The 16,568-nt window shown below is 30.2% G+C and overlaps 3 protein-coding genes across 5 annotated transcripts in view; 2 read left to right on the top strand and 1 right to left on the bottom strand.

Annotated features, from left to right (window-relative positions):
* Window positions 1–2,043: 2,043 nt before the first annotated feature.
* LOC100168593 (Hermansky-Pudlak syndrome 1 protein homolog) lies at window positions 2,044–8,479 on the top strand. Of its 3 annotated transcripts, XM_001947857.5 has the most exons (12): window positions 2,044–2,322; window positions 3,055–3,207; window positions 3,285–3,397; window positions 3,462–3,707; window positions 3,796–3,944; window positions 4,741–4,865; window positions 4,952–5,193; window positions 5,278–5,517; window positions 5,729–5,873; window positions 5,970–6,083; window positions 7,702–7,778; window positions 7,845–8,479. In XM_001947857.5, exons 1-12 carry the CDS (start codon window positions 2,203–2,205, stop codon window positions 8,020–8,022), a joined length of 1,902 nt encoding a protein of 633 aa, XP_001947892.2. In that variant the 5' UTR covers window positions 2,044–2,202; the 3' UTR covers window positions 8,023–8,479. The 3 variants fall into 3 exon arrangements, 2 of the variants coding, with proteins under 2 accessions (XP_001947892.2, XP_016658736.1); XR_003839046.1 differs by lacking the exon at window positions 7,845–8,479 and having other exon boundaries at window positions 5,729–5,872; window positions 5,968–6,083; window positions 7,702–7,776; XM_016803247.2 differs by lacking the exon at window positions 7,845–8,479 and having other exon boundaries at window positions 7,657–7,768.
* A 2,653-nt stretch (window positions 8,480–11,132) lies between these two features.
* LOC100167891 lies at window positions 11,133–12,874 on the bottom strand. The gene is made up of 2 exons (XM_001951154.5): window positions 12,238–12,874; window positions 11,133–12,037 (listed from the first exon to the last, which is right to left on the bottom strand). Exons 1-2 carry the CDS (start codon window positions 12,292–12,294, stop codon window positions 11,246–11,248), a joined length of 849 nt encoding a protein of 282 aa, XP_001951189.1. The 5' UTR covers window positions 12,295–12,874; the 3' UTR covers window positions 11,133–11,245.
* Window positions 12,875–15,109: 2,235 nt separating this feature from the next.
* The window catches only part of LOC100569540, a 10,964-nt gene continuing 9,505 nt past the window's right edge, over window positions 15,110–16,568 (top strand). Inside the window, exon 1 of the mRNA XM_003243498.4 lies at window positions 15,110–15,608. Within this exon, the coding sequence (XP_003243546.1) occupies window positions 15,448–15,608 (161 nt within the window). The 5' untranslated portion in view covers window positions 15,110–15,447. The remainder of the gene's footprint in view (window positions 15,609–16,568) is intronic.

The raw sequence follows: 16,568 nt of genomic DNA, 5'->3' as shown, positions 1-16,568 counted from the left end.
CCCCCCTTGGCTACGCCCCTGGGTTCTACAGAATTATTTTGTGCCAATTATCTATAATCCTCGTGCCATATGCCCAAATTGGTGTGCCTATTCATACCTATATGTACAGATACTATCATAGTATCAATGTATCATACTTAAATACTTAATACTTGAAACTATAAATTCTTCCACAACAATCAGATTTTCCACTGAAAAGCCTAAACAAAGCCCAAAAAAACCATAATACAGCCACCGGGCTGCTCAAGCTAATCACTGTAAACGCAAATAACATGTTCACATGTTCACTCAATTATTTCTAAGGAGTATAAATAAATAACCAAAACCACAGAAATGAATTAAGTCCATGGCCTTGGCTAATATTATAACCGTATTAAATAAATAGTGAACTTTAAATTATCAAGATTATATTATTATAATAATTGTGTTACTTTTTTTAAATTTAAAATTTGCACAAGCTGTTTATGAGGAACTGAGAAAGAACACTTGATTTCCAAAATGAAAAATCCTCCCACTAAAGAAACTTTTGATTTTTTTTTCTATTTAGTTTTTAACAAAAATTAGTATAGTTTAACAATTAATGATAAAAAAGGTGGACAAGTGGGTACCATTCTGCTGTACAGTAGTTGTCGAACACGTCGTTGTGATTGGTATGCTAATGTGTTATATTTGAGTTCAATGTTAAATCATAAGTCCAGGGCCGGCGAGAGCTTTGGTGGGCCCCAGGGCTGATTATTTACGGGCCCCGTCACTTATATATACTTATTTTACTGAGATTTATATACATGTATAGCATTTTAATACAGTAGCGATACTTAATATTTAAGTTGGATGAATTGTAAATAAAAAAAACATAATATTTGGTATATAAAATCTTTTATTAAAATTGAAGAAAATAATGTTAACAACTATTTAACAGTTATTAACGAATAATTAACTAGTTAAAGTGTTCTCTTTCTGGCCTTTTTCATAGCAAAATCATCGATAACAGCATCCAAGTTGGTATTTTTAGCCAGTTTTTTTTTCCACTGCCAAGCATAGGCGGATATTTGGTCATATCCGTGGGGGGGCTTTACCATATCTATTAGCGTCAACACATTATTAGACACTTCAACCTGCAAGCTAGTAGCTCTACAACTTTATTCTATCTGAGGCCCAAAATTTGTATAGGTTTTATGAACATAAATAAATAAATATTTAAAGCTATTAAATATGTTTTTTATTTTAATGTTATAAATCTATTTTTTTTTTTTTGCAAATATATCTATAACAGTATCGATATTAAATTTAATATATTATTATATATTTACTTATGTTTTTTTCAATATACAATATTGATGTGTTGTTGGACCGCTCCTGCAACATGGAAGTTCGAAGCCAAGTTTTGATTAGACGCATTGCTGAAAAACTCCTTTCACAAGTTGAGGAACGTATTGGCATTGTAATAGCAACTTGAAATAATTTGTATAAATTAGGGAAAACACTTTTTGTTAAAACCTTTTTTACATCATTTAAAGATCTATATTCTTCGTCAGTAGACTGCAATATGCAATTCTTTGCCACTGCCATTTCCGACTTCAGTAAATCTTTAGATACACACATCAAATCCTAAAAAATATATAAAATACAAGATTACTTTAAGCTGAGAAAAATATTCTGTCCTTAAATTTGTAAAAGTCATCAACACACCTCGAAGAATATTTTTAGATTGCCCTAAGGTTGCAGTTTTTTCTTGAAATTTGTTGGCAACAATATTAATATTAATTAATACTTTATGTAAGATAAATAAATAACTATAAATGGTCCACTTTTTAAATCTAAGTGAGTTGAAATTCCCACCACTAATTACCACCGACTTCCATCTCGCTGACTGGCGCCACGGCGCGACCGGACACCTGCGCGCGCATTCTTTTATTGACATCGAGCGGTTTTCGATTAGCTGCTGCTGCTATGCAGCTGGCCTGGACTCAGCTGGTATGCTCAACATAATCCGATAACAGGTATCTTTATCGCTTAATCTTGTAGTGTAAATAATATTATTATGTTTGGATGTTACGTACTTACTACTTACGTAACAGTCGTCGGTCGACGAGTGACGACTATTTGTCTTTGGCGTCCGTCGCGAAAAGTTTTTAGCGATAATTATTTATTATTGTTTTGTAATTTTCAGCCGGTGTCGTTCAGGATTAACGAATAACAATCATGCGGTGTCTTATGGTGTTTGACAATTTAAACGACATCGTCTTCATGAAATGCAACACGAAATTCTGCATACATATTAGGAAAATTGGAATTTCGCAGGACCTTATTAAACCAACAGAGGTACATTTTTTATTGTTTTTTTATTTAGTATTGATCTTTGTTTTATTTTATTTTTATTTATTATTTTATGGGCTGAACACATTTTTATATTAGCGTGTACAGCTTGTACTTGGTTATATACAGTTAAACCGTAAGATATCTTAAATATAGTACAAAAGTTATCTCAAAATTAGCAAAATAAGAATTCATTACTTATAGAATTAGAATTTGAGAGACTTAATCAAAGATACACAAAAGTAGAAAGGCTTGGTTTGTTTGCAACCGTGGTGTAATTAAGAGGCGGACAAAGAATATTTAATATGAGTAGTATGTGACTGGCAAAATATAAATGTTTATTTTGGACTCGCTTGAGTTGTCTTGAATCATTGGTTGTGTGAGGATCACACACAACATAACCATATTCAAGTATAGGACGGACTAGAGCACAGTATAACATTTTTATATTCAGTAAACAGTAGGTAGTTGTAGGTACTTATAATGATGTTTATTATTGCTGGTGTAGAATATTACTCTTACACAATTCAATAAGTATTAAGATTATATATTAGTTTCTTATAGATGTATTTTTTACCTAGTCCAATAATAAGCCAATTTTGTTCGAAAATTGATTACCTATTTGGTTACTTAACAAAATCATCTTGGTTTCATTTTTTTTTTTTTTTTAACTAGGCATTTCTAAAAATGTATTAACTATTTCAATGATTTAATATTATATTGTCTTATGTTTTTAAGAATGAAAAAGAAGACTGTGATAAAATTGATCCAGACTTAATACTTCAGATTTTTTCACCAATGGTTACTTCCCAGAGAATTATGAATTGCCATTTTTCAAATCGATACAGCTCAATGCAATGTCAAAATGGAACAAATATTGTATTTGATGAGGTAACCAAATCAACTATAGGATAAATATGCCTACATACCTTAAGTATATTATACAGTTAAAATTTTTTTTCTAACAGTACTTGGGTCATTTATTCATTTATATTGGTGACAAGGAAGTTTCCTGGCAGCAAAAAGTACTTAGTGTATCAATTTTATTTATAAAAAGAATTTGTGGTTCTGATGTTTCATTGTAAGTTTAAAAAGGTTTAAATTTTTTTATTTGTACATTGTATTATGTGTCTATTATGTCTTAGATTGAAATATAGTCGCCGTCGCCGTTTTCTGGTTTCTAAGCTTTTAGATGTTTGGTTAAAACGTTCAAATAAAGAACAGTGTGTACTAATTGAAGCTGTTGAACAACTGACTGTCAGTGCAGAGCTTTCTACAGCTGCTTTAACAGCCGCTAAAACAGCAGCCGAGAAAATGAAAACAAAATCTGCCTTTTCTAGGGTCCATATACTCATAATGGTTCGACAGAAATTTTTGACTTTGTATTCTAGGTAATTTCTATAGTCTTCATCTATTGTTCACTTTTAATATGTACCTTTTTAAGAATTTTATTATTATTTTATAATTTATTGATGTTAGTCGTAATGCAACTGATCTGTGTGCGGGTGATACATTATTCTTAGCACTCTTAGCTGAGGCTATACAAACGGTTGATTCAGAACCCAAGGATAAATCAGATCTTGATGTAATTATTGTGGAAAAAGACAATTCACTACAGCTGGAAAATGGTAAAAATATTTCTGAATGCCTATAGAAAATACTTAGGCAACCTTAGATTATAATGTGTATTATATACTAAGGATGGATTATATTTGTAACTGTGTACTCGCTCGTGTAATAGTTACAAAATACATATAAGCGACAAGTCCCTTATGATTCTTCTTGGTTATATTGATATTATAAAGATATTGAAAAATAATTTAATTATGAGTTCTTAAAAAAATAATATTTAATTTGTTCTGTGATCATGCCGTTATGGTATGATCTAATAAATAATAATCAATAATAAGCCACACTAACCGACTACAATAGTAGTCAAATTAATTTTAGTTTAATATTTGGCTTTTATAGCAAACAAGTTAGTTAATTACAAGTTAGTCTTAACTTACTTCATTCATAGCTTTAACAGATAATAATATTATTTTAATTTCATCTTAGTTTATTTGTATTACTATTGACTAATAGTATTACAAATTCAGTTTATAAACATATATTATGTTATAAATAATAATTCTTTAAAAAATCATATAATATTAAAAACTTTGCACATAATATTTGTATTAATCCAAGTTAATAGATCTATGATTACAGGATCATCCTATTTTATCAACCTGAATAACTAAATATATGATATTTGTCTTTACGCATGCAACGTTTAGTTGTCTAATTCATAGACTTATTGCTAATAATATGTATTTCAATCAAATGGCTCCCAACCCCATAGTATCTGATCTAAAAATTCAACACATTACACAGTTACAAATAAAAAGTAAGTAAAAAGTATTTAATGTATGTTTTGTTCAGATGTACCATTGCCAAGAAACAAAATTAACAGCTTATTGATTCTTTTGGGTCAACATGGGTTGAAGTTAAATGCTGTACATTTGTCATACATTACTGATGGTGTTCCATTATTTATCATTCATGAGGTATTACTGAATTCACATAAATATTGAATCAATTAAAAATTCTTTTTTATTAATGAATAATTATCACTATTATCTTTTTATTTTAGATCGGTAATGATGTTTTTAATAGTAGTGTAATCGATTCATTAACATCATTTTGCACAATCCAAGAAATCCAAATTCGAGGAAATGTAGACCGCGAAGCGCTTAAAATTGCTTATGATACAGTTGATAGTTCCATGAAAAAAATTATTGATTTGTTTAAAAAGAAAAATGCTCCATTTGCACCGACTCGAAGTGTACTTGCCATAATAACCACTTTGGCTACTAGATGGGAGCCATTAAAGAAGTATTGACATAACCATATATTTTTTTTTTTTTTAGCAATATGCAATAACTGATAAATTACATAAATTTTAATTTGATTTTTTAGGAAATACCTAGATTACTTTAAAAATAATGACAGTTCATCATTAATTGCTATAGAATCAAGCAACATGAATATTGTATGTAGTTTAAAAGATCTTCATCATCATTGTATGCTCAACGAATCATTGATTGACAGTTATACAAAAGAAGCAGTGAGCGAAGCTTCCGCAATGGTCGCTGTAATGTTACGTGATTATACATCATTTTTTGAGGTGAAAGCTATGAACAATTTTACAATGAGATCATATCCTTTTAAATAAAGTAATAAATTATAAAACCATTTAAGTGAATAATAATATAAATGATATGGAAGAAAAAATATTGTCTAAAAACTATACCTATTATAATATTCTTTGTTTATTTTTTAGTTTTATTCTGAACACGTTATTTTGTATAGGTAGTTGTCTTTTAATAAATGAGATAAAATATATTTTCTTTAATTCCATTTATTTTACAAGATCAACATTAAATATTAATAAATATTTAGAAGAATTCCCAGGTCTAGTACATTTTATTTATGTAGATCGAATGTCTCATCGGATGATTGCTCCAGGTTTGGAGTTTGCATCACAAGAAACACTTGAACTTACCAAAAAAAAGGTAAAAAAAAGTTAATTCATAAATTAACTATATAATATGTGTATTTTGATTAGTAAGTTGAGTCATTCAAAAATAATATGATATTGTTTTACTTAGGTATGGTCCATGATCGAATTTAGTAGACAGCATTTAAGAGATGGACATTTTATTGTCCTTTGGAAAGATAACACTTTTACATATTCTTATTTCTTGTGGTTTGAGGATCAATCGGTAAGTGGTTTTATAATAAATAACAATTTTTTTTCAAGTGAGAAATTGGTACTTATTTTCCAAGTCTACGGCTGTTCTCGCAATTTTTCTGCCCAAGACTCCCTCCATTTTAGTGTCTACCATGATAACAATTGATCGCATTAATTTATCAAGTATATATGGAGAAACCAGTAGCATAACTATGATTTTTTTTAATAGAAGAGTTAATTATATATTTATGTTTATTCTATTAAGTATTAAATATTTATTATATATCTACATAGCTATTAACTAGTTCCTCTAAAATTAAATATTAAATTCTAAACATATTGTACTTAAAATAATAGCACTTAATATGTTTTATAGGATGTATATTACATATTTATTTGGAAGTCATAAGATATAATTAACTTTTGAAAGTTTTTTGTAACATTAAAGATATCAAGGTTTAAATTAGGTTAAATTCTTTTAACAGTAAACACTATTTAAATATTAAAATATAAATTTTAATATTATTCGTAGTGACTGGAAACTTTGCTTCACTATGTAGTATATTATCATTATGTACTATAACAATGGATTTTCAAAATATTTAGATAAATTTCAAACTATTTACCTATTTACTATTATAAACAACAAAAATATACTCAATAATAAAAAAAAAAAATGGACCAACGGTACCTATATTGACTTATAAGTTTATACTGATAGTAATATTATAAATAATAAAATATGTTATATTATATACAATTGGTTTTTGGAAAAAATTAATCGAACCTACCATATTACTGATAGAAAAATAAATTGCAAATAGCAATATAAATTTTATATAATACCTAAACAATAAAATATCCATAGGCGTAACTAAGGTTAAAATTCTGGAGGGGCTACAGCCACCTAACAAAACAATTTATTTTAAATAACCCACAGAGGTCAGAGAGCATATATCTAAAAAAATAAAGGTTATTTTTTTTTGGAGGGGGGGGGAAGGGGCTAAATCTTAGTCAGGGGAACCAAAGTCCACCCCTAGTTGTGCCACTCATAACATATCTCATAGGAATATAAGCTGACTGCATATCTAATTGGAAGCATATACCTTAGAAGGTCTAAGGTTGAAAGACAAAATGCCAAACAGGCCCTGCAATCCGTAAACTATTGTAAAAAGACCACAAAAAACATTTTTATAAAATTACAAAGTTTAAACCTATTTGGAATTTGCCTTAAACTTTATGATATTATCTACATACACACATTGAAAGTGTATAAAAAAAAAATCATGTTTTGCATTTGTACACCCCTTGTATCCTACAAATTACACCCCTGAACTTACATGGTTAGTTGAAATGTTCTTCTTTGAGAATAAATAATTAAAATATATTAATGATTTAATACCATTGCTAGATACAGCAATCACTACCTTATAATAATATATTGAATAAATATTATAGTTTGCTGAACTAAAAATGTTAAGTATTATTTTAAACTTCCAGTAGCAACAATTTAAGTCACATAAAATTACGATCATAAATAATCTCTAAGATAATTTTTGTAGGTTTACAGGCAATTTTTTTAATTAGTCCCTAATGCATTTTAGGGCAGCGACATCCAGTCCCCATTTGACTGTAAACTTTGATTTTAGGGTACATCTTTAAAGCCTAGAGTTCAACCTACAGCTTCAGAGTTATTTCCAGGAATATTAAATGGTGATTACTATGAGTAAGTATAAATTGGTAAAATTATTTTTTATGTTAAAAGTTTTATTTGGTGTATTAATGTTTTTAGAAAGCTTTTGGAACAATGTTTTCCAAGAATGCCAAAAGGTAAAGTACGATGTTTCGAACTATTCTGTGTGCATTTGGGCCTGGCAACTGCTTCCTGTGTGTTGGAACATTCCCGGAGATTATCAGCAACTGTATGGGAAGTAACTGGAAGACCTAGTAATCTTCTAGATTTGTTTTAAACGCCTATGGTTGATTAAAATGTTTCATTCCAATTTTTTTTATATATAAAATTAACATTCTGTTTGTATTGATCTCATAGTATGAAGTCACTTAAACCATTTTTTTTTTTAAATATCTATTATTTGTTTATTGTTTGTATTATTTTATGTCATGATATAATTTTAATGTTTTATTATACTTTATAGATTTACTCAATAACAATTTATTATATTATTGCTACTTAACAACGGTGAACTTTATACTTAAATTAAAATCATTTTAATCTGCCAATCCATGAATTAAAATTTGAATAAATACTAAAATGGGTATTTTTACTGTTATAAGCTATAATAAGTGTACATTATCCAAAAAAAAAAAAACTAATATTAGATGTAGTCTTGGTGAATGTTTTTTTATACGGGTTCTCAATCTATGTCATATTGTTAATCAAATATATGATATTGCTTTTACACTTAACCTTTTGTCATTGTTTTTAATTGAATTAATATCATGTAAGTACACGCTTGATGTTATTATTGCAATGCGGAGAGAAGTAGGTCCAACCAGTGCCGTAACTATAGAACCAATGATGTTGGGCCCTTCTTTCTTGAGCATCATACATAAAGAAAGATAGACTGACTTCACACTATGAGTATTCTTTACTCCTTAGATAGAATACTATTGGTGGATGTATTGAATTTTAAACAACCAATCAATAATTTCCTCCATTGGAACCATCAAAAAATCTAGGATAAGTAATTATGAATCAAATCGATGAGCAAATGAACAAAAAATCATCTGTTGGCAACTTTGAACTAGCAGGCCCCAGTTCTGTGCACCGCCTGCATCTATGATTTTTACAGCACTAGCTAAAACATAATTGATGCTAATGTGGCGTTGATGATAATTGACCTACACAGATCTTTAAACACCTGTGGTCGCGTAAATCTTATAAATCTGAGTTAGTGATAAAATATCACATTTTGACAGTGTATAATTGAGTAAAAAATATATTTACTACATGTGAAAAATGTTCATATTTAATGTTGTACTTCAGTAAACTGTTTAAAGTATCCTTCCAAGTTGTAAATCATATTTGTACTTTCCTTTTTAGATGGTTCAATTTATAAAATTGGCTTTAGATATTCAAGACATAGACATAGTCTATAGGCTATAATGACAAAAAGTATAAATGAAAAATTAAAAACTATGCTTGAGATCATACATTTTTTTTTTTACTGTTTCCGTAAGTGTATAACTAGTGTCGCAGAAGTCTTCCTTGTAAAATAAAGGGGGGGGGGGGGTGTACAAATTACATGATTTTGGCTCGATATTAAAATTTCAAATAAATAGTTATTTATCAAATGTGCCGTTTTTGTATTTGTAAATATTGTGTTTACAATAAATTAATATTTTGATTTTAACTAATTATACATTGTCTGTACATAACTTGTGCAAAAAATAAAATAGTTCTACTGCCATAGCAGTACTACATTTACTCAAATATAAATTATTACGTGTGGCCCCGTCAGAGATCTAAAAGATGATGATTTGAAATCAATGAGTCGAAGTCAATTTGAATAGTAAAATTAAATATTTGTTTATTCTAAAAAAATTATTTACATGAAATATAATTTACCATATAGTAATCGTCAGGGGTGCCGGAAGAAAATAAATACTGTGGATGCAGAGCCCCAACAACTTCATGGCCTATTGATATTTACATTTAGCCCACAATACCTATAAATTATTCTATAATTTTGTTTAGCAAGTAATATATTACATCTGTTAGTAATTTAAAATACTGAATATCACATAATTTGGCTGAAAAATACATAATATTATGAACTTTAATTATTTATTATTTCTCAATCCAGAAAAATAAATTTTGTTTTGACACTCATTATTGTCAATTACAGTGTAACTTAAAATGTCATATTTGCGATAATCTATCATTTGTAGGTCCTAAGACCTATACACAGGTAATTAGAAAATAAATGACATATGGAAAATCCAAGAAATGCTGCTATGACATGCGCTTTAAGAAAATAATTTTTTGCTTAAATTGATTGTTTGTTGAACGAATTAAATGAAAGATTCACTCGGTCTGGGTTAGACAAAGTAGTATCAATAGAAACTATTTTAATATGTACAATCAATAGAGAAAAAATTTAAGTAAGTGAAATAAAAAACTTTTCGGTATTCATGTAACTGATTTTAATGTAGATCAATTAGCTGCTCAGTTAATAATGCTTCTCAATATTTTAAATTCTGATAATTCCTCAGCAACAATAAAAGATATTGTTGAAATATTTAAAATGTTGCTAGAAACTTCTCATCAATTGATGAATCAAGTTGAACGGCTTATTTTACTGTTATACACAATACCTGCAGCATCAGCCACACCATAAAGGTCATTTAGTGGGCACAGGCATTTAAAAACCTATACACGTTCAACTATGAGTCAAAAGCGTTTGACTCATTTGTTACTATTACACTTAAACCAAACAATTTTCTATGAGATTTCCTTTTTTTTTATTATTATTTGAAGAAATCTACAATCTATACATGTTCTTAGTATAATAAGTAGGTTTGATATATGACGAGTAAGAATGATATGAATAATGAGATTAGGGAAGATACCCAGTGGTAACACCCTAGGATAATATCCTAAAAGAATTCATTAGCCGTACAGCAGAGAAAGTGTATTTGGCAAAATGTAAATTATTCATTAAAATATAAACTGTATATTATATTTATTAATATTGTATAATAAAAAAAGTTGTTATTTTTGCTTAAAGATTGTACAGCAAAGAAACTGTGTATGTGAAAAAGTTAATTACAACTGTAATTTGTATTGTTAATACATTTTGTTTTGCCTATAATTTTTATAGCTAGGTACATAATTTGAATTTGTTTAATGAATATTTGTAAAAAAAAAAATGTAATTGTACCCCTATGTACACATTTCCTCGGCATAGGTGCTATAAAATTTGGGGAGGGGGTGGAGATTAAGCACCAAAAAATAAACACCTCTATTTTTGCACCTATGCCCTCTAGAAAAAAGCTTGACATTTTTTACCCCCACAGCAAAAAAATTGTTCCGGCGTCCCTGGTAATCATATAAAAGTGTATATGGCCAAGTGTGGTGTAAAGTTGCCAATCTGACAATCTGTTACAGACATTACCAAGATAATGTAACTATTTACACAAATATAATTATATTATACTAAATACATTCTTCTATAACCTTTTATAACATTCTAGATTACAATCGCCAATATGTAAGTGTTTTAATCTGTTGATCATGTTTGCCTTCAAGTCAATGGTACTGTGCCTCACATTATCGACCACATTTGAATTTGAGTTGATGTTACCATGTGTCACATTGCCAAGCACATTGGCTTTTGAGTCAATGTCACTGTGTCTGACATTGTCAAACACACTGGCTTTGGAGTCAATGTCACTGTGTCTGAAATTGTCAAACACGTTTGCTTTGGAGTCAATGTTAACATGTCTCACATCGCCAAGCACATTGGCTTTTGAGTCAACGTCACTGTGTCTGGCATTGTCAAACACGTTTGCTTTGGAGTCAATGTTAACATGTCTCACATCGCCAAGCACATTGGCTTTTGAGTCAACGTCACTGTGTCTGGCATTGTCAAACACATTTGCTTTGGAGTCAATGTTAACATGTCTCACATCGCCAAGCACATTGGCTTTTGAGTCAATTTCAACATGTGTTACATTGTCAGACACGTTTGCTTTGGAGTTGAAATTAAGGTGTTGAAATTCTTTCATCACCATATTGTGTTCTATTGAGTTGGAGTGGGATGCTTTGGTGTTTTTGTACTCTCCATTCTCAGTAATCATATTGACTACACTCTGAATTCTCTCTTGGACAATACGAGGACTGTAGTGCCCAGTCAACACACTTTCTAGGCATTCCCAGTACTTATCTAAACGTGCACCGGATGATCCTGTAATTACCCGGAGTAGGTGTACAGTCTGGCTGTTGCGGTATGGTTTCAACTTCTATAAAATAGAGATAGAAAAAAATAGGTTAAAATAAATTAAAGAGATAGTAGAATATTAGTCACACTTTCAAACGACCGATAGTAATTATTGTGTTTTAAAACGAGATTTATCTGTAGACCGTAAGACGAGATCAGTTCGCCATCTCTAAGGTGCTTATCTCGTTTATTATAATATACTGCAATATAACAGGTACGTACTTTTTTCAATTCCTTTAGGCGTAGTGTGTATTCAATTTTCTTTTTATCTTTCGCCATTTTAGGATGCTGTCTGTGAAATTTTCGGTACAATCTGAATAAATACTATGGTTAAAATTGGCATAAGACGATTAACGAATTGGCGTCCTGCGAAGTTCCGAAGTCTTCTGTTGTCCCGTGTCCGTACTCCGTAGCAAAATCGACGGGCTCGAAATGTCTGAATCATCGAGTTATAACATAACCTATTATATATTATTGTTCCATACTCTTTTTCACGAAAGACTGTGTATATTGGATATAGGGTGTAGGGCATGTAAAATGATTCGATTGGTGCGTTGAGTGTTGAGAACCAAGTGATCACGCTTACAACGAATAGTTGGTGGGAGATGCGCGGCAGCGAACCAGTTTTGGTCGGCCGCCGGTCCCGTTCCCTCGTGAAAAAGAGTATAATGTGATATCATGGAGGATATCTGTGGTTTGGACTAGTTTATAGGCAGTAGGCACCGAACTAAATGCCAGCCGGTAGTCGGCAGGTACGACACTCCGTGAACTGCTCGGATCGGGTGATTGCAGCCTTGAACATGGTCTCCATAGATAAGTATAATGTAATGATGGTCTCCAAGGGGGGCATGGCATACGTGAAATTGTTCCATGGTGAGACCGGTCGACCCCGCGTAGCGTACCCGGCCTACAATTGGCGATTGAAAGCTTATGTGGAACAACTGGTATAATAACATACAAATACCAGACAAAAACGGTTTATATCACTTTCATGGATGAAAAATATCATATCAATTTGACTTGGAATAAACAACAAATAACATTTATCATTGGCCGCTGAATTTAAAAATATTTAAATTTTTAATATAATATTATTATGTTATTATAATAAATATACAAAATACAAATACAATTTCACAACTGAGCAAGGCTGTATCTGAGGAAGGTCCAGGTGGTCCGGACCCCCCCTCCTCCACGAAATTTTTTCAATGTCTTATTTTCAACCAAATATCGAAACATAAATTCAATAAAATTACAATATACATGTTGTGGACACTCTACATGTCAACTATTTGAACTTAAATAAACAATCTTACATATAACGATTCATTATTTGAATAATTAACAATGGAAATAAATTATTGTTTATATTCAATGTCATTAAAATTGAAATATTTATCTCGTATAAATATTGCTGAAGTTATATTGTGAAATTCATAACAAATTACTATGTATCATTCCAATATAATGCATATTTAATATACATATAAAATTAATACTAATAACTGAATTGTTGTATCCAAGCCGATTTATTTTGTTCTAAGTACATACTGTGATCTATATTTATTTGGTATAATCATATAGATAGAATCAGAAATTGTTTTAAACTTAATTGAGTTTTATATTGTACCAAAGTATTGTGTATTATTTATAACATATTAAGATATCGATTGTGTAAATTGCGATATTGTTAGTCTCAAGCATTCAACAACAAAAAACTTTTTTATTTCCAACAATAAGTAATAACTTAAAGAGGAAGTCGGAAATATTTTAAAAATAGATGGTCTATTTTTCCCCGTCATAGTTATACCATTGATTTAAATGGGCATAATGGAATCAAGTTCATTAATAGCACAGTGTGTGTGTATCAATATAGAGCGTGTAGTGTACTAGTGTCACGATAATATAATAATTAAATTATTATGGTCATAATAAAACACTAAAATAGACATGAACGCCGACAATCGACGACAGTTCAGACTGTAGTTCAGAGTCCAATATTCATTCGTGGAATTATGAAATAAGAAATATTAATTAACAATGGTTATAGGACATAATTAGTAATTACTAGTTAATCATTTGTGACTACGAATTACGAAAGGTGAGCTAAACTAGTAGATCTGGGTACTGTAGAAGTACCTACTTTTACCGGTTACTCGGTTGTAGGTTATAATAGCCAATAGGCCATTATTGGATACCACATTATTAAATATTATTATTATATTATTCACAAGATTGACTATTAGGAATTATAATTACTTATACTTAATACTCAATAATATATAGTACCTACACATTTTTTTAATATTAAAGCATAATTTTAAGGTATTAAGTCATATGTTTTGAGACATTTTTTAATGGCATTAAAGACTGTTTCCTACTAATGATACTAAGAAAGAAAATATAGGTTTGAGAATTAGGTTCCAAAGAATAACATTAAGACGCGCACACATCAAATACGGTAGCTATACGATCTAAAATCGCTTACAATTTTAATTAAAAAAGATTTTTTGTTAACAGGTTACAACCGGTTATATCCGTAACCATAACCACAACCCCAATTACATAATTTTAATATTTAAGATTATAACCGAAACCTCAGGAATTTTTTTTTGAAAAACCTAACCGAAACCGAAACCGTAAAAAACATAAAGGTTACAATCTCTGATCTAAATATAAAATAATATTTCCATCGGTCTTTTGCGCCCTTTTTTTTGTTGTTGTTGCGCCTCTGGAGATGACCTCCAGGTACACCCGTCATCGGCGACCTGGTTGTCCAGGTCAAGAATTGACAACTGGGTCATGTATTGTCACCGACCCTAGACCTCCATACAAAATTTGAGCCTCCTAGGTCATGTAGAAGAGACTTAAATTGAACTCGCAAGATTTGATGACAACAGAAATGAATGAATGAATGAATGAAATATTGCGAGTTAAAGAAAAACATGTAATAAATATAATATATGTATATGGACAATATGATGATTTATATATAAGTATATAGTGTATTACCTAAATAGTATAGGTATATACCTACATAATACGCAGAGATATAGAATCAAGAGTGAATTGAACTCTTTCGGAAACGATCAGGAGAAGTGATTTTCGATTATCGAGAGCAATAACGATTCAGTCATATCATTAAATTATGTTGGTGGAATAATAAATTCGTCGAAGGTTTAAACGTCTGAATATATTACACTGATACGCATATCCGCTTACAGGGAAAAAAAATAAAACGCTTGTGTTTAATTTACGATGAAAAATAAATAAAAACACATGGTATAGACCGATCGTTTCCAAGAGTACCTACGGTCTTCATCAACAATCGTTGTTTGATTACCTATTTATATGTAATTCAACTTGTTTTTTTAATTTTTTTTTTAGAATACAATTCGCACGAGTACTACAACGAACGATCAAAACAGCAACATGACCGACGACGATAGCCACGCACGAGATTGTATTTTAGACGGAAACGTGCGGGATACGATTCCGCCGGACATGATCAATAGACTGAGCTACTGTTTGCATCCCGACGGTTACATTAACCCCTACGAAACACCGGTCGCCTTAACCGAGTACCAGCTGAAGTAAATTTATTTGAAATATTTTTCGAATATAAACAAGACATTGCGGCGTAATAAGTCGGTTATTATCATCTGTATAGATAATCATACCGAACGGATTAAAAATAAGATTGTTGAGTAGGCATTTGATATAATATTGTTATTATATGGTCGTCGACGTCGTAAATGTTCACCGATTGGGTTTACATACTCATGGACCTTATCGAGAAACACCGAAATCTATGATTAGTGGACCATGATTGTAATGGTTTCAGTATACTTGTAAACTGAGTGTATTTGTATTTATGTGTGGAGGCCGGAGGGGGGTATATTGCGTGGAATCTGCGGAATTAGATTCTTAATTATATTATTTTATTATTGCTTGGCGATATCGACATCATACAATTATTATTTCATCGGATTGAAAATGCTTTGGTGTATCTATATATTTTTGAGAATATTATAGTTATAAGTAAAGACCGGATTTATATTCTCTTAAAATACCCAAAATATGATGCTAATATTCTCTAAAAAACCTTCAAATATTCTCATTATATTCTCTCAAAAATTTATAAAATATGCAAAAATATGCTAAAATATGCTAAAATAATTTTTTACCCAACAAATAAAGGTTTATTGACATTCATAGAAAAAAAAGGTGGGTAAGTGGATTTCGCTCTGCTGTACAGTAGGTTACAAGTAGGTCACTGTATAATGGATGGTATTAAATTTGAATTCAATGATATAATATCATTGTATAAGAAAAACGATTCTGAGCGGAGACGGTATGTTAGTCTAGGTATAAGACATAATATTATATTAGGTACCTATAATTAATTCCAAATTAATCATATCATAATATTTATTAGGTACTTATAACGCGTTATACATCAACAAAAAACCGTAGGTACTATCATAGACATATAATAGTATATTAGTATACTTTAGAAGTTTCAAGTACCCACCGAATAATATTATACAATC

This window comes from Acyrthosiphon pisum, chromosome A1 (assembly GCF_005508785.2).
Source record: "Acyrthosiphon pisum isolate AL4f chromosome A1, pea_aphid_22Mar2018_4r6ur, whole genome shotgun sequence".
Taxonomy (NCBI): Eukaryota; Metazoa; Arthropoda; class Insecta; order Hemiptera; family Aphididae; genus Acyrthosiphon; species Acyrthosiphon pisum.
This window is presented reverse-complemented; position numbering and strand designations above follow the sequence as displayed.

Excerpts from the sequence above, each read along its gene's own strand:
- LOC100168593 (XM_001947857.5), top strand. The coding sequence starts at position 2,203 with ATGCGGTGTCTTATGGTGTTTGACAATTTAAACGACATCGTCTTCATG. Across the intron at positions 3,708-3,795 it reads TTTTTGACTTTGTATTCTAG|TCGTAATGCAACTGATCTGT; the intron begins GTAATTTCTATA and ends TATTGATGTTAG. Across the intron at positions 5,194-5,277 it reads AGATGGGAGCCATTAAAGAA|GAAATACCTAGATTACTTTA; the intron begins GTATTGACATAA and ends TTGATTTTTTAG.
- LOC100167891 (XM_001951154.5), bottom strand. The coding sequence starts at position 12,294 with ATGGCGAAAGATAAAAAGAAAATTGAATACACACTACGCCTAAAGGAA. Across the intron at positions 12,038-12,237 it reads GCCTAAAGGAATTGAAAAAA|AAGTTGAAACCATACCGCAA; the intron begins GTACGTACCTGT and ends TCTATTTTATAG.